This window comes from Leptinotarsa decemlineata, unplaced genomic scaffold (genome assembly GCF_025532065.1).
Source record: "Leptinotarsa decemlineata unplaced genomic scaffold, Ldec_3_MD MMD2_tig00001019_RagTag_RagTag, whole genome shotgun sequence".
Lineage (NCBI taxonomy): Eukaryota > Metazoa > Arthropoda > Insecta > Coleoptera > Chrysomelidae > Leptinotarsa > Leptinotarsa decemlineata.
The window spans coordinates 5,766,901-5,794,363 of NW_027412557.1; the positions used below are offsets into that span (position 1 = coordinate 5,766,901).

General features: G+C 32.7%; 1 protein-coding gene across 1 annotated transcript in view; it reads right to left on the minus strand.

Moving 5' to 3' along the window:
* The window catches only part of Khc (Kinesin heavy chain), a 71,002-nt gene that overhangs the window by 6,193 nt on the left and 37,346 nt on the right, over positions 1-27,463 (minus strand). Inside the window, exons 7-13 of the mRNA XM_074175402.1 lie at positions 23,458-24,286; positions 23,129-23,401; positions 17,578-17,735; positions 17,418-17,519; positions 14,449-14,566; positions 8,256-8,515; positions 568-782 (exon numbers count right to left, since the gene is read on the minus strand). Coding sequence (XP_074031503.1) covers positions 568-782; positions 8,256-8,515; positions 14,449-14,566; positions 17,418-17,519; positions 17,578-17,735; positions 23,129-23,401; positions 23,458-24,286 — 1,955 coding nt within the window. The remainder of the gene's footprint in view (positions 1-567; positions 783-8,255; positions 8,516-14,448; positions 14,567-17,417; positions 17,520-17,577; positions 17,736-23,128; positions 23,402-23,457; positions 24,287-27,463) is intronic.

The window sequence follows — 27,463 nt, forward strand, 5'->3', positions numbered from 1 at the left end:
CCTTTCTGTTTAAATGAAAGGCTCTCGTTTGAGTTGTAGATAGTTTTGCACACTTTTCATGTATAATGTCATTGCAATAGTCACACACACATTGTATATTTATCTTCCATAATTTATCCATACTGTCTTCATTATTTATATTCAATTCCTAAATTTATGGGAAAGGAACACACCATTAGTACAGAGATTATCTACCGTTTTTGTTCCTTTTTGTAAAATTAGTTTATACTCTGAAAAACAACACTAAATCGTTCAACTCTCTGTAATGCAAATATAACTTTACAATTTCTAATTTCTAAAGTACCATTAAAAACCTGATAAAATCGCCTTCCTACTAGTATACTTTTCAATATTTAAAGTTTTGTTTCATCTATTATAAATCGAACTAGTATATGTGTTGATAGTACTAAATAAAGGTCAATAATGTAGGAAAGTCGACAGGCAAATCATTTCAAGGTAAGAAAATGACAGCTCTATACACATTTCAATTAACATTTCAATTAGCATTCATATAGCACATTTTAGATATGAATATTTAGCAATTGAATTATATACGATTTTTATTACCTTTATCCCCAACAATAACAGACCTACGTTTCTGACCATCATCTGTAGGTCTACTAGCACTGTTGATACCACTTCTAATGACAGGATTACCAGCAATACTGACGGTATGATGTTGTCCTGCTCTGATAGGTTTGGCAATAGTAGCCGCTGGTCCCCTGCGGGCCAAATTCTTTTGTCTCACAGCCTCCTTGATTCGATCCACTTCGTATTGATATCTGAAAAAAATGAGAGTTTTTTCAACAAATGTTTATAAACGGAAAAGTTGTACACATATTTTGATCAAAGAATACATATCTGAATTACACGATTTGGATTGTTCATCAGACATAAAACCTAAGTGAATATTTTTCCAATTGTAAAAGTCAAGAATAATTCTTCAAGAATATGCCACTCTTCTAATAACCGAGATGAATGTGAAATATCTGAAATCTATTTTTTCCATCAACAAGCTGTCGCCTCTCCAAGGCCACCAAACATAGACTGCGATTCCAGGAACCCTGTGAGTGTGGCAAATCCTATATCGGCAAAACTAAGAGGCCATTGAAAGTCCGCATTGCCGAGCACAAAAGAAAACATACAGCGAGGAGAAACGAGCAAATCGGGAATAGCAGAGCATGTTTGGACTCATCAACATTGCATCAACTGGTGCCAAGCTGAGATCATCCACAGAGAGGTAAACTGGTTTGACAGCAAGTTCAAAGAAGCTTCATATATGTTGTCCAACGAAGCATTCAGCCAAGCCAGTGTAGAGATACGCAACATATTAAAACCTTTGCGAAGAATAAAAACTCAAAAGTATGGAAACCTGTTATCATGCGGGAAACCGGTCAACTCCCGCTAAATCAGTGAAGCGGAGATAGGGAAGGGGGGAAAAGGTGATAGCGCTCGAATGTCCTAGTCATCTCTCGGAGGAATAGTCCAGTATTCACCCGAAGACGATTGTGGATACCAACAATTGAAACGTCGCGAAGTAACTTGGTTTGAAATTTTATCAATTTCTTATTTTTGTTTATTTTTATTTTTGTATCCTTTTTTCATTTCTTTTTACTCTGTGGTCATTTTCATCTTGATTGTTTTCTTTGTTTTATTGTATATTCAGTTCACGTTTTTTTTGAAAATCCTCAAATCCATTTTTTTTTATTTTTCGAATCTTTTGCTCTAACGATTCGAACGAAACATGATTCAAATTTCATAATTTTGATGAATACGAAACTTTAATATCTCATATCTTGCCCAGAAAATACCAGCATTGGCCTGTTACCAGAAAAAGAAATAAATACACCTCCAGAAATTCGTCTTCATTGTTGCAAAGTTCATCTAGTTAATATGTCAATAATCGAATAAACATATTTCTCTTCATTCTTATCACACTCGTATCCTTTTTTTTAACAGATTTGTATCCCATTAGCTGCAGATGAGTTTGAAATATTTTGATGTTCACACCCAACAGTGTGACTGTTGGATGTAAACTTTAGATGAAGTTATTGAGCAAATAACGCTTCTTGAGTTAGTTTCATATATCTTATATTCTTTATTTTCATCATTAGATGTGTAAATAACATTAAACCAAAATAAATATAACCAAATTCACAACAAAACAACAATCATTGAATTATCTCAATAATCTTATAAAGAACCCGAATTCATCATTCAGTATGCCGTCTTTCCCGTTTTATACAAATTTCTATAGAACACTCCCAAATGGTATTCTCTAATTGCAAATGGTCTATGCTTATACACTTCCGATACACATGTCTAGTGGTGAGGATGACAGTGTTCCATGTAAGTGAAATTTTACTTCTTTCATTAAATATATTATGTAGGAATGCTGTAAATGATATCTGATTCGACGCCAATTCAAATGTTTGGAATACAAACAGAATAGAGAAAAATGTTTTTTATAATTCAGCGTTCATATAAAAGTATTTGTTTTGAAAGTATTTTTCTTTCGTGTAATTCAATGTTTATGTTTATGCGAAAATAGCTGTTTCAAAAGGGCTTTTTCTTCCAGTTTGTGTCTGAAAGTTACTTCTTTGCATGATCTACACATCTTTGTATAGCATTAATTTTTGAAATTGATTGCTTCCTTCCTAGAAGGAAGGTCAAAAATTTTCTTTCCCAAAAATAAAAAAAGTCTTTATGACATTTCATTATTTATTTTATTCGTATACGTTTAATTTTGGTACTCTCCACCTGTAGCAGCAGCTGCACCAAATCAAGACCTTGATTTCATCAAATCTGTTTACCGATATAGAATGATCGATAAGAATTTATCTAATGCAGTTTTTGAGAAATTTTGGATTCATGGGAAGAAAAGAAAATTTCGCTAACTCATTAAATGTACAAGCTATATTTCGTCGTCCTACGCGTGTGTATCGCTCCTTAAATAAGTCCTGTTTTTCAGTAGTTACAGTGCGAACTAGGGCTTGAAATTTACATCGTTGTGTGGAGAAAAATGTAAACTCCATGTCTACAAATGCGGTTGCACATTTTCAATGTCTGTGCAAAAGTTATGACTTATAATTGAATTAAACCCAGTGCAAAAAAAATTTGAGTGGTCCAAAACATAAATGGTAAAAACAATGTTAATGGACAAAAAACTGTGAATTGTAAATTGGTTGTGGCTACTGCGACGACCACCAGAGACACTAAATTCTTATTCAATTACAATTAAGGCTAATAAACTATACTTCAAATACAACACAAATCTGGGAGCTGTAAATAAAAATAATAATAAAAATAAAATGGATTTAAAATTCAGATGTTGCAAAAAGGAATTCAGGAACTATTGCTGTGTGAACTGTTTTAACATATTCCACCCAGCTTGCATGGAAAGAGTTTAAAAATATTATTAGAATGGGAGGAAACATGATCTATTGCTCATCAGAGTGTCAAAACCAGACGGAAATAGATGAGGAAATGAAAAATCAGATATAAGTCTACAAAAAGAAATTCAAGATAAGAATAAAGAAGTTGAAGATAAGGATAAGTTCATTAATAGACTAAAAAGATGTTCTAAAAATTTTGAAGAATCCATAATAGAAGCTGAAGCATCTTTCATAGAAAAGCTAGATAGACAAGAGATTACTATAAAAAATTTAGAATCCGAAAAGATCATGTTAGAAGAAGCCAATAGAAAACTGAAAGAAGATATGACCAAGATGGAAGAATCAGTAAAAATAACTAGGGATGAAATTACAGGAAAAACGGAATCCCTAAATAGAGTAATAGAGGAGATAAATAAACTAAAGAGGGTTAGTGAAAATATGGTTGAAACGATCAGGGTACTAGAGAGAGAGAAGAAAAGATCAAGACTACTAACGAATATAAACTTGTTAACACTCCAAACCCTACTAATAGAGAAATATTAAGGAACCATCGTGAAAAAATTCGGGGGAAGAGGCAAAAAACAACTATAAATAAAAATAACAAAAATAAACTACAATCTCCTTCCTTCTCCGTGGATATCGTGGATAAAACTGCCCCTACTAGATCATCCCTCAAAAACACTAAAAAAGTAATCAATCTCAATGATATAAATATAGCTGCGGAAAATAACATACCTATAAGCTCTTGGGAAAAAAATTATAGAAACGATACTACCTTAGAGTGGGAGCTCCAAGACATATCCAACAATTCTATGCAGAACAGCTCGATAATAATGAAAGATGTACACCCCATCCAATCACTGCAAAGGAACATACTGGAATCTGGTTAAAGAAAAATTCTAGTCTATGGAGACCAATATGGCCTAGGATTCACAAACCTGTTGAAAACTGTAAATTATGTTATCTCGGAAGTCATCAAACTTAACATTGAACTAGCGGACCTTACAAAAAATTTATTTTATGATGCTGTAAATTATAGCAAAGATGATGTAGTGATTGTACTTTTCAACACTAGCAATGTAAGTAACTCCAAAATGTTAAGTCTAGCCCTGAAGAATATTATTGGATTAAGCAGATCTACAAATCTTTTGCTACTGCCCGAAATCAATTCACCTGAGGACAACACTCTGAAGAGCTTTATATCTCACAGACTTTTTTTATTAAAAAAAAAACGTTAGGAACACTTCATTGTATGAAGTATGAAATATGCACCTTCCAAATTTGATGTATACAATAGCCTAGTTGGCTACTTCTCTGTAAATTCTCCCAGCAATGTTGTTCTTGAAACGATACCAATAAACTGCTCAATTAATTTCACAGGCTATACGGATAACACTATTGACTCGATTAATGACGACACGGCTAATCAAAATGAACTGAATGTATCATTGACAAAAAATGGTCAGAACCAACTCAACTCTATTATTAATATTGAAAGAAATTTTTTAGAGAGTGCTCAGTTCCAAGCAAGGGTAATTTAGTGTCAGTTTTAACGGTCAATGTACATTCTCTTCAAAAAAAAGTTGTTCAAAACAAAGCTCAAAACAAATTCCAAAAAAAGTAAGTTTTCTAAAGAGAGACAACTTGGAGAACTTGTAAAAAATGACGAAAATTACTTGACTAAATCTTTATCAAGATTTTTTTTAAATGATTGTGAATGTGGAAGTTCGGTGAGTATGTTCCATGTAAATATGCAGAGTATTGGAATTGGTGAACTTTAGAAATTTTCCCTCTCCTGGCTCTTCATTATTTTTAACTCCTGTTACATGTGATGAAGTACAAACAATCATTACATTTTTGAAAAATTCAGCTTGTCCCAATATCAATGGAATAAATAGTCGAATTATTAAGGAAACTCGGGATATTATTCTTGTCCCATTTACCAATTTGATAAATCTAATCTTTGAATCAGGTAATTTTCCTAACATCTTCAAATATTCAAAAGTGATACCTCTCCACAAAAAAGGTAACAAAGAGATTTTCGATAACTACAGACCCATTTCTATTATAAGTATCTTTTCAAAAACTAAATGAAAAATAAATTAAGAAAAGACTCACCAAATATTTCGAAATCAACAATTTTTTTACAGTTATCTATCAATTTGGTTTTCGCGAAAAATGCTCTACCACCGATGCTACTATGAGTGTTGTCAGAGACATAGTTGAGGGACTTGAGACCGGAAAGATTGTGGGGGTCACACTATTGGACCTGTCAAAGGTGTTTGACTGTATTTCCCACAGCATTTTACTCGAAAAACTGTCATATTATGGTGTAAGAGGTACTCCTTTGAGGTACTCCTTTGAGAGTTTTTTATAACAATACATTTTCTGAGCTGAGGCTGATTGACCTAAGTATACCGCGGGGATCGGTTTTGGTCCCGCGTTTGTTCGTTATTTACATCAATGATTTTTACAACTATATGAAGCCATGTCACAGTTTACTATTTGCTGACGATACATCCTTGATATACTCTTCTATGAATTATTCAGCTCTTGTTGATAAGTCTATGGAAATACAAGAAAAAGCGGAGCACTAGTTCAGTGACAACAAACTCATGATGAATAAGGAAAAATCACAAAACATGATTGTTTCCATGGCTCTGCCATTACCTGAATTCCAGTGTGTCAAATGAATGGTTTCACTTTGGACAATAGGCTAAATTAGTCAAGCCACATTTCAAGTGGCAATCGAGTAACAAATTTCACTACGTTGAAAAAGTATTTTGCTCGCTCATACAGTCTCACATTTCTTATGGTATTCTACTTTGGGAAAATTCTAGTGATGCCCAATGCATTTTTATATTACAGAAAAAAGCTCTGAGAATTCTTGCTGGAATCGGTTTTAGGGATTCTTGCCGTGAATCATTCATCACTCATGAAATTATGTCAGTGCCTTCTTTGTATGTTTACTCAAGCCTATTAGATATTCACAAAAGGGCCCCCTTGTTTCCCAAGCAATCCAGTTTACACAATCATGATACACGTAACAGCAATTTTATTAGACCTCAACGTTTCAGGCTGATGAAATCACAAAAAAACTCCTAAGATTTTAAATTTATTCCACTTCAGAATATTTAGAACATGTGCGTAGACACACTATTGACGCAAGGATGATGCTCGCCGAACCTCTACACTAAATTTGAATATGTTATAATGTACTCTCTAAACTTGTTACAAATTTTTACTGTTTATTTTATTTTATAGAAAACGTTGTACCTTTCACCTATTTGTTTTTCTGACTTGTCATAAATGTATTTTATACATAACATGATCAAATAAATATATCTATCTATCTATCTATCTATCTATAAACAAATTACCAATTTCCACATCAGAAAACAGATTTGCCCCTATGCCAAAAGATGAGTTGCGGATGTGGAATTTGTCTTCACCATCTTTTCTTTGCGGATAAATGGCCAAAATGAAGTTTTGAACAAGAACCACAAGTCAAAATATGTACTTCTGATCTATCTGACACAAGTTTTTTTTTTATAATGAATCTGCTTGAATTATCCTTGTCCTACCTTTTAAAAAAAGGAGCGATGTCATTGGTAGATTTCCCAAAGTATGTCAATGTCCAATGAAGTTTATTATCTTTTCTAGAAGTGGGATAGACCTGATGAATGGCTTTTGTTCAAAGATTTTTAGAAATAATGTTGACAGCAATTTCTTTGATTGAATGCAATTCTTTCTGAAATTTACTTTCTGACAGTAGAATATTCAATAGTCTGTGAAGTATACTAAATGTTGAGGTACTTTACGTTGATAAGGAAGTGTCAAGGAATTATGTATGATAATTTTTTTATAAAATAGTTTGTGAATAATTGTAAAATTATGTTAATTTTCAATTTTAATAATGGTCAAATTCAGAAAATTTATTTAATTACACTCTATTTCAGTTGTGAATTTAATTGACAGGTTAGTGGAATTATCCTATTCAACAAACTTGCCCAACTGCCTACATGTACCAGTAAAACAGACCAAGATATCATATTCGTATCTGTAGCATCGATTTTTACTTTGTATGAGAAACTGTTTATCAACTGAGATGGAAATAGTAAGAAAATCTAGAATATCTTGTTTAGCGACAAGATCAACATGATTTATGTCTTAGAGATGCTCAACCAGCTCAACTGTTTCAATTGGCGGAATACTGCGGAATTTAGAGTTATCGGGAAGAGTTATGTTTTTAATGTTATTCACTAATTGATATGTACTATCTATACAATCGCTTATCGAAATTAGTGTGAATTTTATTCATTTGTATGAGAATTTCAGAAATTTTTACAAATGGAGATGTTGCAAACGATACCACAGGTCTAACTGGGAAATTGATTGATGAATAGATTTTGGGTGGTTATGGATTCATGATCACCAACCTGTATTTATCACCTCTTTCTGGTACAGAGTTGTAAGATCATACCTCAGAATACTGTAGGTTCCTTAATAACGAAAATCTGGAGTTTTAATAATATATTATTTTTTGTGAACCACAAGCCTTTGTCTGTTTTGTGCCTAGTGAAAATCTCACACTGAAGTGTTACTTGAATACTTATGTAATTGAATTACCAGATGATTTTTTTCACGCTATTTCAAGCTTCCTGGACGTTGTAGATTATAACATGGAAATATAATAATATGGGTATCGCCCTCAAGCTACATGGGGGTGCAATAGGTAATATTTTATGACTTCTGGGTTTGAACTGTGTCTCAATACATGAACTATAATATTTTCAACCTTTCCGTGTATCAGATTTTACTTCATTTAAAGTATATATCATGGTTTTAAAACAAACATACCTCTTGCGGTCTCTCATAGCACCTTCTTTGGCTTCCTTAAGTGCAGTTTCCAAAGCCTTTACTCTCTCCATCGTTGCTCTCAAACGTTTCTCTAGCTTGGGTAATTCACATCGTAAATCAGCATTATCTCTCACCAACTGTTTATGGACTTTTGTCAGCTGATCTAGGTTATTTTCTAGGAAGGATATCTTCTGTTTCTGAGCTAGTGATCCACCATCCTCTTCGTTGTCTTCTGATGACAGGTTTTTCTTCATACGAGCCTGTAAAAGTAATTGTTTAAATTTCAAGTTATTTACAGTAGAACTAGCTGAAAACTTGCAACTCTGCTTAGTTCAAACTTTAAATTGTGTGTGATTTAAATTTTAGTTGAGTGTCCACTATTATGAAATTTCATAATTTTTCCATACATCCTTGCAACACTTTAAATTCATGTATATATTTATTCATTTATTCATTTATTGATTGAACGGGATCACCTCTTTTTAAATAGGACGAGCATCAAAAATAGTAAGGCAAAAAGAAAAGGCTGAAAATGTAGAAATAAGACTCAAAGTAAACTCAAGCACGTGAAAATGAGTAAAAGCACTAAGATAAACTGAATTATGAAAGAAAATAAATATTTCAAAATAAATTTCCAAATATTAATCTCTCCCAACTACCTGCATAGTAGGGCTCTGGAAAACGTCTGTCGGAAAACTACTTCCCCGGCTAATACCACGCTGGATATTGAATTATTTCCGAGAGACATTTATGCAAGATACCTCACAGAGGTTAGTCTCGCAGATGTTTCCCGTTCATCCAGCAGCAGAGCCATGCTGAAATTACTGAAGTAGATCACCTGCAGACGACGGTTTCAAGGTATTACCTCTCGTCAGTACAGGAAATATCCTACCCAGACAGCAAAGTGCCTGGGACTTGATTAAATTCAACATGGCTCTGTTACATACAGTGCTAGTCAAAAGTCCCCTCCCCCCCTCGTATCTTTGGAACGGGTATACTTATAATAATGAAATTTGGAGGGTGGAAATAAACGGATGTAGGCTTCTTAACTGGTCATAACAGGTGACGCAATAGTCATAAATGACGTCACAAGGCCACTGTGACCAAAAATTTTAAATGGGACCCTATGGTAAGTGACAGTTCGTTTGAAAGGTATTGAAAATACCTATTCAGTCATACCAATTTTGTTTGGGTTTCGGCTGATTTTGATTGATAAATTGAAGAAATACGAAAATTATAGTTTGGCATTTAATTAATAAAGATTTTAAAGTACGCCTCTGGTTCATTGTCAAAAAGGTTGACGTGTTTGAATTATCTACTTGTCAAAAGTGTTTATACCTTGAAAATTTACCTAAGCTATTGTTTAACGAGACGTTTAAGTGTTTACATAGGCAAAATGGTACATACTGTAGCCGACAAAGTAGCAGCTATCTTAATAATTGGTGAATGTAGAAACAATTTCCATGCAGCGGAACGACTGTTTAATGAGAGGTACCCCGATCGCCCTATATCGAGGGTTTATTTGAGGGAGCTTCTTCGGAAGTTTGAAGCATCAGGTAGTGTTCAAGATGCCAAACGATCTGGTCGACCAACAATTAGTGATGACAAAAAAATTGACATTCTTGGAGAAACGGTAGTGAACCCTACTTCTTCCACAGCCCAAGTTGCGTCTATCTGTGAAGTCAGTCAAAGGACAGTACATAGGGTGTTGGCTAAAAACAAATTTCATCCATACAAATTAAAAATGGTGCACCAACTTTCAGATGATGACCCCGACCGAAGACTAGAATTCTGTGAAACTATGTCCGATAAAATGAACCAACAACCAGGCTACATACAGACAATTTGTTTTAGTGACGAAAGTACTTTCTTTCTCAATGGAAATGTTAACACTCAAAATGTGAGGTATTGGAGTGACACAAATCCTCACATCTTTCGTGAAAAACATACTCAATTTCCAGAAAAAGTAAATGTTTGGGCAGGTATTTTGGGAAACCACATAGTTGGGCCTCTTTTTCTCAATGCTAACTTAACCGGTGAATTGTATCTGGAGATGTCACAAACTGATATTGAGGCGTTAATTCTTGAAATTCTAGAAGATAATCCAGATGAATTCGACAACTTGGAAATAACGTTTCAACAAGATGGTGCTCCTGCACACTATTACGGTGCAGTAAGACGTTACCTAGATGAAGAATATCGTGGTAGATGGATTGGACGACGAGGTTCGATCGAATGGCCAGCTCGGTCACCGGACCTTACACCATTAGATTTTTTTCTATGGGGGTACTTGAAATCTAAGGTTTACGCTACAGCACCTGACAGTATTGCCATTCTGAAACAACGAATTGTTGAAGAATGTAGGGCAATTTCCGCTGACACACTGGGACGAGTACGACAAGAGTTTAGCAATAGGATGCATTACTGCCAGGAAGTAGATGGAGCACATTTTGAACACTTATTATAAGAACTGGTTCTTAAATCTTTATTAATTAAATGCGAAACTATAATTTTCGTATTTCTTCAATTTATCAATCAAAATCAGCCGAAACCCAAACAAAATTGGTATGACTGAATAGGTATTTTCAATACCTTTCAAACGAGCTGTCACTTGCCATAGGGTCCCATTTAAAATTTTTGGTCACAGTGGCCTTGTGACGTCATTTATGACTATTGCGTCACCTGTTATGACCAGTTAAGAAGCCTACATCCGTTTATTTCCACCCTCCAAATTTCATTATTAGAAGTATACCCGTTCAAAAGATACGAGGGGGGGGGGGACTTTTGACTAGCACTGTATATGAAACCTTCATCTGAGAGAAAGATTGTCAACTAGTAACAAGGTTATCTCATGAACAAAGCATCAAGCGGGGAAGAAACATCCCATGTACCAAAACTCTAACAGAAATCAAAAGTAAAAACTATCGAGAAGAGATACATACGTAAAAAAAATGAATATTTCAAAATAAAATTCGAAATATTAAACTCTCCCAGCTATCTACACAGTAGTCTCTAGTAAACATCTGTCGTAAAACATCTATTTCCCCGGCTAATACCACCTCTTTCAAAATACAGAGATAAATGGAGAGAATATTATAAAGGATACATATAAGTAATAAGTGAATATATTCACAATTCGACTGGCCTATACCAGTGATCTCTAGATGTAACTATTTTCATTGAACATTTTAATAGAACACTGAACATTCTCTCGATAGGACAGTGCATTCAATAGTTTGGTATGATGGAAGGAAACGTGTAACAGATCATTGTTTCTTAGCATTCCTTTTGGAACATGTAAGCGAATCCTCTCGAGAAGTTCCAGGCATGTAATAAAGCCATTAATTAATTTGTATATAAATATGAGGTCATCATTCTCGCTTCTTCTGCTCAACAAATTCAGGTTAAAACTGTTCAAAAGAATTGTATAATCATGATTGTCAATGTGTATATTCACTTCATGAACACAGAATCCCAGGAATTATGTTGGACTCTCTCCAATGTGACACAGCGATTTGTATAAAATGGTGACCAAATATCCAAGTCATATTCTAAGTGGGAGATTATTAAGGCAAGATACACTGTTCTTACTGAAATGTTTGATAATAGTTTGCAGTTTCGTAATATAAAACCCAGTAGCTTTTATGTATTGACAGCAATATGATTTATATGATCTACAAATTGCAATTGCTTGTGTAAGATAACTAGATCCTTCATTGAAGTGATAGTGTTAGTGGATTACTATCAAGGGAGTATAGTATACAGGGTATTTTATCATGCATTTCGATTCGTAAAAACATTCTCTAGAACAAAGCTCACATCGCCTATCTTCCTAATATTTATTTCTCTCACTAGTACAAAAAATTTCTTTGTTTTGGCAAATAAAGAGCTATAAAATATCCAGAAAATATTCAAAAACACCGTCTTCTTCTTGAACACATATTTGGGCCCTTCTCTTGACACAACATGTTGCTTTCAACACAATTCGGGCATCAATTCTATTAATTAGAGTTTCATCTACATTATTATGTTTCATTTTGTACACCTCATTTTTCAGAATCCCCAAAAATAAAAATCCAGAGGTGTCATGTCTGGTGAACGAGAAGGCCACTTAACAGGACCATTTGTAGCAATACATCTGTTTCCAAAACAGTCTCGCAACATTCTTTTTACGCCACTGAAATTATGTGCTGGTGCTCCATCCTGCTGAAGATAAGTCAGCTGACGAGCTTCCAGATCAAGATCATCGAAAAACTCTTCCAACACTCTTGTTAATAAATTAATGTAACAGGGTCCGTTCAAAGAACCATTGTAAGAAAATGGACAGATAATTCTGCCTCTAAATAGACCACACCAAACATTATTACTAAATCTTCTTTGCGTATTGTGGGGATGGACTAGAAAAGAATTATGTCTACCCCAATAATGAAAATTATTTCTATCATACACCCCACAATTTGAAAAATTAGTCTCATAGCTCCATATATTTCTACAGAAGTTTGGTTATTGTCTGCATTTATTCATAAACCACCGACAAAACCCCAATTGTTTCTCAGGGTCACCAGGTTCTAGAGTTTGCACTGGTCTTAACTTATAAGGAGAAATCTTATGTATCGTCAGATATTACAAAACGATTTTTAATTCTCTGTCAGAAAATATCCAGTTCTATATGACCAGACTGAAGAGCTGTCTGCCTGAAGGATGCCTCTTTTCAGGGTATGCTTAGGGCCAGACCTCCATACATGAGAACAATGCTCCAAAGAAGGTCTGATCTGAGCTTTAAGGCCAGAGCTCCATATATGAGAAGCGGGCAAATATAAAAGTGGATGTTTGTTTGTTGGTTGGTTGGTAAGTGATAAACTTCTACATCGCTCAACCGATCGTGATGAAACTTGACATGTATAAGTAATTTTTCATAGAGAAGGTTTTTAGGCTATACATTTTTCTGTAACTCGCCACTAGATGGCGCCCAAGTTCTTTGATTCTGATTCTATCAAAACATTGGAACAGCAGCGATACAGAAACATATACATCCTTAGACAATGATAGTACTAGTTGTTGCCCGCGGCTTCGTCCGTGTAGAATTTGGTAGTTGTAGTACTACTTAGTATTATGTTGCTGTATCACTGCTGTTCCAATGTTATGACAGAATCAGAATCAAAGAACTTAGGCGTGCGAAGCATTATAGAACAGTGCTTTCAAAAAAAAAAAAAACTACAGCGCCATCTAGTAGTGAGTTACAGAAAAATTGATAGCCTAAAAACCTTCTCTTTGAAAAATTACTTATACATGTCAAGTTTCATCACGATCGGTTGAGCGATGTAGAAGTTTATACGACGCTCCAGTATTTTCTGTTCTGTACAAAAACGGCTTCAAGATTATCATTATAGCAGACATATTTTGATTAACAAAAAAAATACGGCTAGTGGAATGGCTTTAAGATGGAAATTATCGTTATGTAAATCAATACCAAATAGCTCAGTGGTGCCAAGTGAGTGGTACGACATAATGATCACGGGTTTCACGAATTCAAATCCCAGCGCAATTTTTTCTTTTTGCTGTTAGTAACAAAATATTGTCATTCGTATAAGTACCAAAATTGGGTGTTTGGACAATCATGAGGTTTTATTTGCCAAAACAAAGACATTTTTTGTACTAGTGAAATAAATATATATTTCCACATAAGTCGCTCATTTCCAACTTTAGGAAGAAAGGTGATATAAGCTTTATTGTTAAGAATGTTTCAACGAATCGAAATGCCTGATAAAATATAAGGTATTCCATTTGAAAAAATATCATTTTATGAAATATTTCGAAAACACGACTGCCAATTTTTTTTTGTTTTTGGCATCGAGAAGGCCATTAAAAATGTTACTAGCATCAATAATAATGGAGTTTGCAATGGTGCCGACTTAATTTAAAACACCCTGTATATGTAAGCAAGAGGGTGGCACAGATATATTAGTTATATCAGATTTGGCAACTATCTAGTACAGAAGAGAGTATAGTCGCCATTTTCATGGCAATATATACAGTAGGTTTTGGTTACTTGCAGAACAAAGGTTCATCTCATTTATATTTAGAGATCATAGTATGATCGTTTATGAAATTAAATTTTGACTTATTCAATCCTCTTAAACAAACTTCTACATATTTATGATTTGTCAATGTATATGACTAATATTCTACTGACCTGCAAATCTTGTACAAACAGTTTTCTGAGGTTGTGGAGGGTTTGCAGCTCTTTAGCGACGGTGTCTTCTAGACCTTTAAGATCCTTCCTAGCCTGTTCTCGTCTCTCGTTAGTAGTGCTGTAGAATTACATCCAGTTTCAATGACTGACTGCGGCTGCCACACCACGTGCTCTCGCACACACATAAAAGTTTGGTTAGGTTTCATTTTATCAATGATGTTTATGCTCGTTAACCAAAAATATTACTGAACAACTAAAGTACTACAGAGGATTGAAGTAACACAGACAGGGTAAGCATTCCGAATTTCAATATCTTGTCATTTAACTTCAGAATTTTTCATATTATTAGGATTTTGGGTCGTAATTTCACTTAATAAACAGTTTCACTTTCTGCCGGATATGCTCAAATAGTTTAGGAAGAAAAATCAGCACATTACTTTAATGACAAGCTCTGATTAAATGCCGTTTCGAAGCCAACCAAAACGTCATTTTAAAATTTATTGAAGAAAAAGTGGAACACTTTTTTATTTTTTTCAATTTTTGGACAACCCACATATAGAAAACATCTATCTAATTCACCTCCAAAAATACTGGGTGTCCCATGACTTTCCCCTATAAGAGAAGGATCATACGAATAGAAGGAGAATGTCAGTACCTAATATTTTTCATCTTGGTGAGTTTTGTTGCTGAGTCAAAGGCCTTCGAAATTACGAACTTGAAATAGTTGCCACAGCTGATTTTCAAAGTTATTTTTATTAAATTGGTAGATTTCTCAATATGGATAAAGATAATACTTCAAATTTTCCATTGGAAAATTATGCAAAATATGCACAAAGGATATATTTGCATATTAAAATTAGATGAGTTGATCCAGTGTTCATCTTTTTATTTTGAGAGCTCAGAGTATAGTTTTCATTGCCTTACAAAGCAATGAGAATTTTACGTCCCCAACGATATTAGATTGGAGGTTTGATATTCCTCTAGTCCAGTAACGATCAAAAACGGAGTTTTTGTAATCTTTCAAAATAATTTCTTTTTCATTGTTTGAATTATAGAGCGAATGTTTTATTAAAAAGAATAAAATAGTTAGTACATCATTGAAATCAACTTTTCTTTGCAAATAATTTTTTCTTCAATATTAATTCTCTACTACCATACTACTCTACTGCATATGCTAGACACACTGACAGCATTATTATTATTATTATAAAATATAAAAATAAGTTTGTTCTTTCGAAGGGCTGTAGCTCGGCAATAAAATGCGATATAGAAAAGTGTTATGTATAGATATTTAAATTTTTGTTCAAATAGATAGAAGTTCATAGTGAAAGCTTGTGTATGTTTGATGCCAAGAACTGAATATTATGTAAATATATCATGATTAAATTAATATTCCAATTCTATGAGGCAAAAAGTACCAAGAATGTGTACTATAACTAGTTAACAATTTTCTTGAGAACATTTGTATTTCATACATATTGACCCCACGAAAAATAATTTTTCACTATATTATATTAACATCTGCTTTATATTTTCAAATAAAATCTCTATTATTTACATTTGTACACGTTTTTGTATTCAATAGGTGCAGAGCTCCTTGAAGCAAGGCATAACATATTGTCATACTATTACTTCAGAATCTTTCTATATGTAGTGAAAAATTATACAACTTCAAAAATATCTGCCATTTTACTTCATCAATATATAATGCACGGATTATCTCCTACAAAAGATACTTTCCCCTTTCAATTTTACTTTAAGATCTCCAAGCTCAAAAAACTCTGCTTCGCAAAGTGGTCCTAATTAACAATTATGAAACATATATTGTGCTCACTATGATGCAAAAATAAATAAAAAATAAATGTTACACATATCAGATAAATCACAATTTATAGATTAATAAAATAAAACTCAACCAAACAGTAGTGTGACAATTCAAACTACTTCTAAAAATACTGACCAGAAATCACAAGGAAAGTGACTAGAAGGAATGCGGAGGCAAACATCAAAAAATATCACAGGATTTTTGAAGCAAGTAAAATGCATCCCAAACCAATATGTTTTGGAAACACATCACTATATTATTAAAACATTCACATTCATTCAATCGATAACCAACAAAATGAAATGTTAGTCAAGTCATATATCATACACATGAATAATATAAAAGTGAATGCAAGAAGAGTTTTAATTAAATAATAATATGAACAAAATGACAAATAATTACTATTTGAAATAAGTGGCAGTGTAGAAAGCAAACCTTTTGCACAACTTTTCATCTATTTTATGGTTTATTCGAAAATACAGCCCTTTTTCTTAAAAAAAACTCATCAGGACAACTTGAAAGGTGCTTATTCATTTCCATCAGGCATCAATGAAAGACAAGACTTCTTTCATTCTTTGATTGAAAATGATTGAATATTTTTGGTATTCAATTTATATTTAACAAACTTAATCAAAATTTCACCATCCATGAGGGTGTCATGTCCACAAAAAGTAGAAATGGGGGATAATGAAAATAATGATTTGATTTATCAATTTGTTAACATTATGTATACAACAAATTACTTGAAGCATCAAGTCATCTACTTCACATGTATGCCTGTAGAACATAAAAACTGGTATCCATTGTTTGTACCTAAACAACAACCAAATACTGCGGACATCGATGAGTCACCAAAAGAAGTGTTAATGATATGAACAGATGCAAATGAAAAGTATGAATGTGAAAAATCGACATAGGATACTGCCCCTGAGACAATTTGGTCAAGTTATTCATCACGTCTTTAGACAATTTTGATGTTTGCTGATGAAAATCATTCGATTTAGATTTGTTCATTTCATTCTTATAAGGAATGAATTCTTTCCAAGGAGGACTTTTCGAATGTTTTTCATATGGGATCAACTTTTTGGTTGATTTGTTATCAAAAGGATAAAAGGAATGGTTAGTATTTGAAAAATCTACTGACATGAGTTCTTGCAGTTTATGGGTCTTTTCTGTTTCATCCATTTTGATTTTCTCGTAGTCAGCCTGCAATTGCTGCTGGGCTAAAGTGAGCTTTTGGTTGGAGCTGAAAGAATAAAATGAAACGTTAACATCAACATACGCAAGGAATATAAAGGACTTACTCTTTGATATCATTGATGAGTGACTGTTTTTCGGCAATTTCATCTCGAAGAGCTGCCACTTGCTTTTGATGAACCACTCGTAATTGGTCCATTTGCTGTTCAAGTGCTAGACGAAGTTCATTAGCCTCTTTCTTTTCACTCTCACTTGCACTTTGCACCTGAAAATTACAAATTATGATAAAAAATATATTTTACTCATAGTTGATTTTTAGCTGAAAAGTGAATATCAAACATGCACATTGAAAAAATATAAAAAAGTGAGTCAATGAATAGTATAAGTACTGGATTTTGGATAAAGGATATCACTGAAACAATACTTCATCAAAAAAATGAGAAATTTTATGGGTTCTGTGACTTGAAAATCTAACCAAGGAACAGACCTAGGAACCAATTCAGAAATATATCTTTTTGGGATGGATCACTACATCTACTGAACTTTCGTCTTTACTATTGAATAGGCAAGTAATTTCTCTTCAAGACCAGAAATCATTGTATTAAGAAATCGAACGATACAATACTTGAAAGAAAAAAATAGTAAACTTACTCAAATTGAGAGAAAACATACAATCTGAAGGGAGGAACACATTAAATGGTGAAAATATTTAATAGAATGATGCTATGCCTCAATGGCATGAATATTAAGAGAAAACTTCCTTTTATACATAAAATCCAGTGGAATGTTAGGAGTTTCACCTCAGAATGAGAGATAGTCAGCTATAAATTTGTACAAACCTTTATTTTGATACCCTACAACTTGTCTCAAAACCTGCTAGTTGTAGGGTGTCCGCGACTACAGATATTCCAAGGTCAAAGGTCAATAAAATCGGTTTTTTGCACATTTCTCGTTCATTATAGGTTTTATGGTATTTGTATTTACAATAATTATTGCTGAGGATCAAATTCTATACAATTTTTATTTCACATCTTGAACCATTTTTGAGATAGAACGCAGAAAGCATGCAGTGTTCAACTATTTAGAATATCATTCGAGGTCAACCTGTAGTCCCGATTAAAAACACGCCAGCGCCGTATAAAGTGATATGCTGCACTGGTTGGTGGAAAATTTTATAACTGCACAGGTTTATTCAGTTTTGTTAACTTGATGAACTGTGCATAGCAAAGACGATCGATTGAACCGGGCAGTTTTCTTCTTCGAATGCTGCAGCAATTTGATCCAAATTCGGAAGTTTCTTTAGTGTTTTCACAAGAGATTTTTTCTGTTTCACAGCCACTTATTGCGTCAAGAAATAATATGTGTTTTTTTGACGATATTTATCAAAGCTTTTGGAAGAGTATATTTCGGTTTTTACATTTCCTTTGCCAACTTTGTTAAAGAAAATTTCTTGGTAATGTGATAGGGTATCCCCAATTAAAATGACAAGTAAATCTATATCTTATGCAATTATAACAGCAGTTTTTTGACATTTATATTCATCAATAACTGTTTTGATGTGATATTAACAGCTTATAATTTTTCAATAAGCCTTTTATCATTTCGATTTGATAGACATTTTTTTGTGTTATAGGTACAACCATGGTTTCACCGAAACAAACTTCATTTGTTTTTGAAGGTGTAGCAGTTTTTCTCCGCTGCTCCATTGCTTTTATGTTTTTATCATAGTCTAAAAAACCATTAAATAAAACAACAATTTCTGAACCATATTGCTATTGTAAATAATTCATATATTCATCTAAAATAATAGAAAAAATGTCTTGTGTCGTTGGATACGGGCTAAATTCTCATTCAAGATATTCTTCAAGATTACTTTCAAATTGCTTGCTGACTGTTTTATTCTTTGAAGGAGTAATAATGGATCAACTGAAACTTTACAATCAATAATTTTGACAGAATTATTAATAATTTAAAGTGGTAATACTTTGTCACAGCGTTTTAATTTTATTTCATGAAATTGTAAACCAGTGATCTTGCTCATTGATTTAATTCAATTTCATAAGCTCTGCGACAGTTAATTTGCTCATTTCCAACCATTCCAGAAGCTAATGATATTACCTGTGTCTTATTTGGAAAAGGATCATGGAGTTTAAACTATTCAACTAGTTTATATACGTCAATATTATCTCTTTTTACTCTTGAATCCCTAGAGTCTAAGTTTTGTTCTGTGAAGTCCACAGAAATGTTACAAAATGTTTCCATTTCCTCGCAAATAATATTTGTAGAGTACATAGCATATATCCATTTACATTAGTAACTTTATAATCACACGAGTAGGTAAGAAGGTAAATTATTATATCCTGAATTATTGAAAAAACATTATCCATTATAACATAATAGTTGATAAAAATGCAAATCATTTAGAATTATATATTTATCAATGAATTATCAACTTTATAGGGCGTGTTTTTAATTGAGACTACAGGTTGATCTCAAATTATACTCTTAATAAATAGTTAAACACTGTGCGCTCTGCCCTATATCTTGAAAATGGTTCAATAATATGAAAAAATGTTTAAATAAAAGTTGCAGAGAATTTAATCCTCTACAATATTCATAATTGATACAAATAGCATAAAATCCATAGGAAACGAGATGTTTGCAATAAATGTGTAAGAAATCGATTTGTTGACCTTCAATCTTGGAATATCTGTAGTCGCAGACACCCTAAGATATGTAGGTTTTGATACAAGTTTCAGGGTGTCAGAAGAAATGTTTATACAACTTCATAGCTACCTCTCATTCCTAGATACTTGCCCTCATTTGACTAATATTTCTGTGGTAACAGAAAGTTTTTATGCTCTGACGGTTTACTCAATAAATGTAAGAATACATTTTTATGATAAGAGTGGTTTCAGTTGAATATAGAGTCAAACTGAAACAACCTACATAATGTAAAAGAATCAACAATTTCATTTGGCACTTAAAATGGACACTACATATAAGGCAATCTAAAATACATCTTATAATAAATCCCAATTGTATGAAAATAGTCAATCTCTAATTATATTTTATGCAGATTTAGTATTAAATTTATAAATTTACCAATACATACTTTCTATTTACTGCGGTCTATATAATCTACTTAAGAATATTTTTCTAGTATACTTTATTAAGAGCTTCACAATATTTATAGAAATATTAATTATTAATTTTTTATAATCATTGAAGGTACTTGAAATACTTTCATTGCAATTTAAAGAAGTAGCCTACATGCTACCAAAAGTGAAAATAAATAAATTTTGAAAATCCAAAAATTCAATCAAAGATATTGAAGTATTATTCAAGAAAGATTTAGAAAGTTTATGTTATAAAAAGAACTTCAACATCAATAAGCATTTTCAAATAAAACAAAAACATTTTAGCTCTTACTTGTCAAAATAGAAATGTTCAATCTAATTTACAATATTGTTAGTTTTTAATGGAAATTATAGCTTGATATAATTACTGATCTCAATATAGCGACAATAAACTCATAAAGAATTACTGCCAGAACTATAGGAAATGAAATATGCCAAATTTGATAACTGTTCTTTTAAAATTACTAATGATTTTTAAACAGAACAAAAAAAATACTTCAAAACAGTTCAACCACAATATTTAGATAAAGGCAATGAAATCTCCATTTACAAAGATGCCATTTATAGTATGGACAGACGACTATCATTGTACTCAAATATATTTTTCAACTACCCACAAAAAAAAATTCCTACACAGTTGTGAATAAATATAAAAAAACCTTACATTATTTAGTTTACTCCTACATTTCAACATTTATCACATTTTAAATTTACACTATTATTAGAGGTTGTACCACATACTTAGCTTTTTATTACTTATAATCATAATATTACATTTCTCCCTACTTTTAATATATCAAAAATATATTCAATGAAGTGGTAGGATCAGACTCTTGAAGCACAATATGGAACTGGTATGTCAGGAATATATACAATATATATAAAATAGATAATCAAAATATTTCCATTGATGCCAAAGGTTACTGAAGTAGCCACAAACAAATAATATAGATATTACAAAATTCTGAAAAATTCCACAAATTGTAATTTACCAATGTCATTAGCAATTGAAGAGTTATACCCAAAAATAAAAACAATGCCACAGCCACCCATTCACATTTTCATATTTGTTTGTAAAATTTTGAATCATTCCCATATGATACATTTTTCCAGCATTCTGATTTGATTATATTCAAAGTAATCACAATCAAATCACATGTGTTGTATAGTAAATCTTTATCATTTTACTCAAATATATTTTTCAACTACCCAGAAAAAAAATCCAACACAATTGTGAATAATTAATAAAAAATACATTACTTGGTTTTCTCCTACATTGCAATATTTATCACATTCTTTTGCACTATTATTAGAGATTGTATCACATATTTATCTCTTTATTACTTTTTTTCATAATTCTACTTTATTTTACAATGGTTTACTTCTGTCGTGGATCCCTATCCTTGGATTTTTTAATTATAGAAACATATTATCACTTATAATATCATAATATTACATTTCTTCTCAATTTAAGATATCAAAAATATATTCAGGTCCCCTCCTGGTCCTTTTCAAGTGCAATATAAAATTGTAATGTCAGGAACAGTCTAGTCCAAAAACTCCAGACATCACCAGAAGATGGTAAATGAGACTTTGCCGAAACGTTGTAAGAATAATCCTTATAAGAATAAAATACACAAATACACAGAGAGAGAGAAAATAGAGAATCAAAATATTTCTATTGGTGCCCAAAGGGTACAGAATTAGCCACAGAACAAATAATATAGGTCTTGAAAGTTCAGTCTAGAGAAGGTGTAATATAGAAATAATACAAAGAATTTATAATCTGTGGTATTTTATCGTTGGTTGAAATAGATGAGAATGGTTGAGAGACTGATGAAATTACTAACTATAAAGATTAATATTACGTTTGTAACATCAGAGACAATATCAATAATACATTACTGTTCAGTTCAAAGAAAAATAAAAAAGTTATTGGTCCTATTTTCTGAAATATATGGAAGAGAGATTTCAGAATCTGCTTTCGGGGAACACTCGAACCTATCAACTCTTCTCAAAATCTAGAAGATATCAGATAAAACACAACAAGGTGTATTATTGACAAAACATCGAACAACTTGGCAAAGTGGCGTGGACTCTCCAGAATGTTCTCCAAAGTATTCTGAAATGAGCAAACAGGTTGACCTTGATCAATATGAAGCTTTAAAATAAAAATACAAACCAAGATTTTGAACATATAAAAACTTCAGGAAGAAATCCTGTTTTCCATTTATTTTTCTGATATATAATGTTTTACTTTTATCAGCTTGATTATTTTTATCCTATTCATTTTGATTTTTAGTTTTTAAAATTTATTTTGATTTTTACTATTTCAGCTTCAGTTTTTAAAGTTCATGAATTAGTTTTGCAATTGAATACTTTTATATTTTCAAGGGAAAAACACATTTAATACTGTAGTAATCAATTTTATGAAGGTAATTATTTTTATTATATTCCGGCATATCATACATACTTCAGAAGCAAATATAAAGATATTGTAAAACTTATTATTTTTCACCTGTTCAGCTGCCCGTAACTTTGCACACTCTTCTCTAAGAGCATCACTACTCTCCTCCAATATTCTCTTCTTGTTCTCCAATTCCCTCATCGATTCTTGTAAACTTTTCATTCTAGCTTCATGTTGAGATATTAGCAACCTACTTTCGGCCAACTCTTTCTCATATTCTGTTACTTTCTTGTTGCTGTCCTGTTCCTTATTTTCAATTTCCTGGATCCTTTGTGTGAGGCTGGTGACTTCACTTTTCATTCTAGAGATGTACAGACGAGCAACCTAAAGAAAATAAGTGAAATGAATTAGTGTTCCAATACATTTTTGATTAAGCTTACTGTAAACTCTTCCTCTAATTTTGCAGCATCATTGGAGATTTTAACATCTTGACCTTCTCCAACCAAGGTTGATCCAATTTCACCTAGTTCCTTGAGCAAACTACTCAACATCTCTGCGATTCTCTTCTTCTGGTGGTTGTTCATGTCACGTGATTGTTGGAGTTCGGTTGTGGTTGTGTTGAGACTCGCTTGTTTCTGCATAAGTTCTTCCGAAAGAGATTCCACTTCTTTGTTTTTCGAATCTACTTCCTGACTCTTCTGATCATAATTAACAGCCAATTCTTCAAGAGCCTGTAATACGTCTTTAACTTCTTCCTTGGCGCTCTCATTTTCTTGCTGTAGTCTATTCATTTCAGCTTGTAGAGCTTCAAAATCTCTGCGAGTGCTTGCGATGAGTTCGTCTTGCTCTAACATTTGTTCTTTGAGTTTTTCAACATGTTGACTCTGTTGATTGATTTCCTCATCTTTCTCATCTAGAAGCTGATAGAGCCTCTCTCTCTCCGATTCTAATCTAGTTCTCTCTTCTATGCCCAAAGTAGAACCAATCATCAGAGCTGGAGTTGCAGGTAATGGACCAGCCGGTTGTTCTGCAATAATACTCTCCTCCATACCGGAAACAGGGGTGGCTGCATCCGATAATTCGTTAAGGTTGATCTGTTCATCAGCCGAAACAGTCTCGCCACTTCGCCACCTGCTAAGCTCTTCCTCCAATTTTTCCACTTTGCCTTTAAGTCTAGCCACTTTTTCCTTTTCTTTTTCATACCTGCGTTTCCATTCTTCTGCGGTGAGTTCCTCATTGACACAGACCACATTTTTAACAGTCTTAGCCCTAAAAAACAGTGATTGATAATATAATCACAAGATTGATAAATGGGATGGAAAACAAAAAGAAGCAAATGGGGTGGTATTCAGATAGTTCTTATATTAAGTGTTGTAGCGACAAGTTTCCAGATGGATGATTCTTGGGTGAATAGTCAGGTTAATGAATGTCTTTCGCTTTCTCGTCGACTTCTTGTTTCTTAAGTGACGGTCATTATTCTTCACGATTAATATTTTGAAATTTTGATAAAATAATATGTCAGAGAATCAATTGATAAACGAAATTATTCATACAGTTTTGGCATTTATAATAACGACAAATCTTTATTCTTCGCGCTATTGAAATTTTAACATAGCCAAAAGTTAGTGCATATTTGATGACCTTATTAGATGCACTAGATCACAAACTTTTTGGCAGAAATATTCTGCAATTAAATGTTATTAAAGCTCTTTAATAGTACAACTTTGTACACATGTTATGTCTCTATAAGAAAGAATCTAATGTGTGAGCTGGAAAACAAGGAAACCATGGAAGATGGCCAATTCAGTCATTGAAAACCAACACTGGTGGAAGAAGCAGGACATCTATGTGTCAATTAGGATGCATAGATTTTGTTATTCTCTTAATGTCATGCACTAACTTTTGGCAGTATTTAAAAAAAATACCGATTTGTTGCACACCTAATGTAAGACTAATATAAAATGAGAATAATTTTTTTGCAGTATCAAAAAATACATATAATGAAAAAGAATATTTTTTCTAGAGATGACGTACTATGTACAGCTTTTCTCTGTATTGATGGTTAAAATTCAAACTTCATATCCCTGAATTGAAATTAATAACTCCTTAACGCAGATGAGAAATTGTTTCAACACCATTCATATCATAAAAATCAATACCGAATATGAAATTCCGGATACTGAATATCTAAAAAATAGATAACATACACTTATTAATAGATCTTGTTTCCGAATATGATTTGCATTATCAGTGCAATTTGAATTCAATTTTGAAACTCTTTTCTTCCAATTTGTTAAAAATTCAAAATATGAAATGGTGAGCTCTTGAAATTATTTTCAGAATGCTCTGAACCATTTCAGCAATGAATTACTTTAGAGCCAACTATCCTATAAAATAATTATTATGAAATATTGAATATTACTGGAGTTTTTTATACTAAAACCTGGTTCCACAATAGACAAGGCTTCAAATTCCTTAGTGAGTCACTTTGCTATTTGGTAGGTTAGGTTAGGTTAGGTTAGGTTAGCAAATAGCAAACTCTTTAGAGTTCATACAACTTACAAAAAATATGGTTCTGCAAGAAGGTGGTTTCTTTTGATGTTAGTTCCTTATTTCCTAGCGTCCCAATTCCACAGACCTTGCAATACCTCAGGGAATTACTAGAGAAAAATAATTTCAATAATAACGAAATCAATGAATTCGTTTCTCTTACTAATTTGTGTATGAAACAAGATCTGTTCCAGATTGAAGCTTGCTTTTATGAACAACAGGAAAGAATGTTCATGAGCAGATTTGAAATGGAAACCAAAAAAAAGTCAAAGTATTTTCCTAAGATTTGGCTAAGGTATGTGGATGATATTTTCGCGATATTCGATACCAAAAAATCGAATATTGAGGACTTTTGTTTCCTTTTCAAATAATAGATGTCCATCAATAAAATTCACGTATGACGTAGAAAATGAAGAACAACTACCATTTCTTGACGTTTTGGAAATGAGGAGCCAATATGGAGGGTTAGAATTCAATGTATTTAGAAAAGAAACAAGCACGTACAGGTATATTCCTGATAGTTCACATCACTGTGGACAGCACAAACGTGCTGGGTTGAATTTTTTGGTGCATCATCTTTTGACTTTCCCTCTTAACACATGATAGGTTCATAAAAGAAAAACGTACAATACAGGAAATAGCAGCCACTAACGGTTTCTCGAGGGGTATTGTAGATGACTTAATAAGGAAGAAGTATAGGAAAAAGAAGTTTAGGTTAAGAATGAACAAAATCTCGACTTACAGAAAGGACAAAAACCAAGATAAATACATCTCAGTTCCATACCACCAATATACGAAGAACTTTGGAAAGATTTTCAAGGAACTAGGTGAGAAGGTGGTTTTTAAAACAAGTCATACACTACAGAGCCTTTTGGGAAGTCCAAAAGACACAGTCGAGAATTCGGAAAAGTCTGGAATTTACATAATTGAATGTAAGGACTGCGATGCAAAATATTATGATCAGACAAAAAGATCTATTAAAGTAAGATATAAGGAACGCATATCTGTATAGCATAAATAGCGTTACTTCGCGAAGTTTCCAGTTTAATCTTCCTCTTGAAAACGATCACTTGGTGATCGAAACACGTGTCGAGGTGTTAAAAATAATGATTTGATGTTGGGAAAAAAATCCAGTAATATTCATTACTACACCAAAGGTTCCAAACAGTACATCATAAATTATTAAATATTGTTTATAAATCTTCGCTGATATATAATAAACTTTCAACTACTCAGTGAAAAACTAAAGTAACATATATATTTTGTGTCAATAGAGAAGTGCTCTATCAGAATAACATAAGTTGACTAAGCTCAAAGATATTTTCAAAAAAACATACTACGAGTTCCATAACAAAGTTAAGTGATCCAAAAGAAAATCTTGGGAACAGGCAAAGGAATCAAGGAATTAACATTGATACAAAGTTTACCAAGACGTCTCAATATAAATTACTATACTAAATTGATAAAAACATAAAAAAGGCTGTGCTATATTTTAATGCAATTTAGTAGGATCAGCAGGAATCATTTTTACAACTCAAATAATCAAGTTGAAATGAAAGTTCAAAACTTTCAACTCACCAAAGAATGGAGGCATGTTCAATCCTACTACATTGTGGCCTTGAAATTATAGTGTTTAAAGAAGCTATTCAAGAAAAATTAATTTTTTTTCGAATAGTGAAACCTAGGAGAGTACTTAGTTTTCTTGTAAAGACAGTGGTGAAACAATTTTTCATATTCCTTCCAAACCAATTAAAAATCAGTGCTCTACTAGGGAATGCATTCTAGCGAGAACCGGACTCATACGAGATCTCGCGAGTTTATGAATAACAATACCGCGAGATCTCACCAATGTCGAGATCTCGCGAGATTGGCAGTTGTGTGTGTTTACCCTTAACA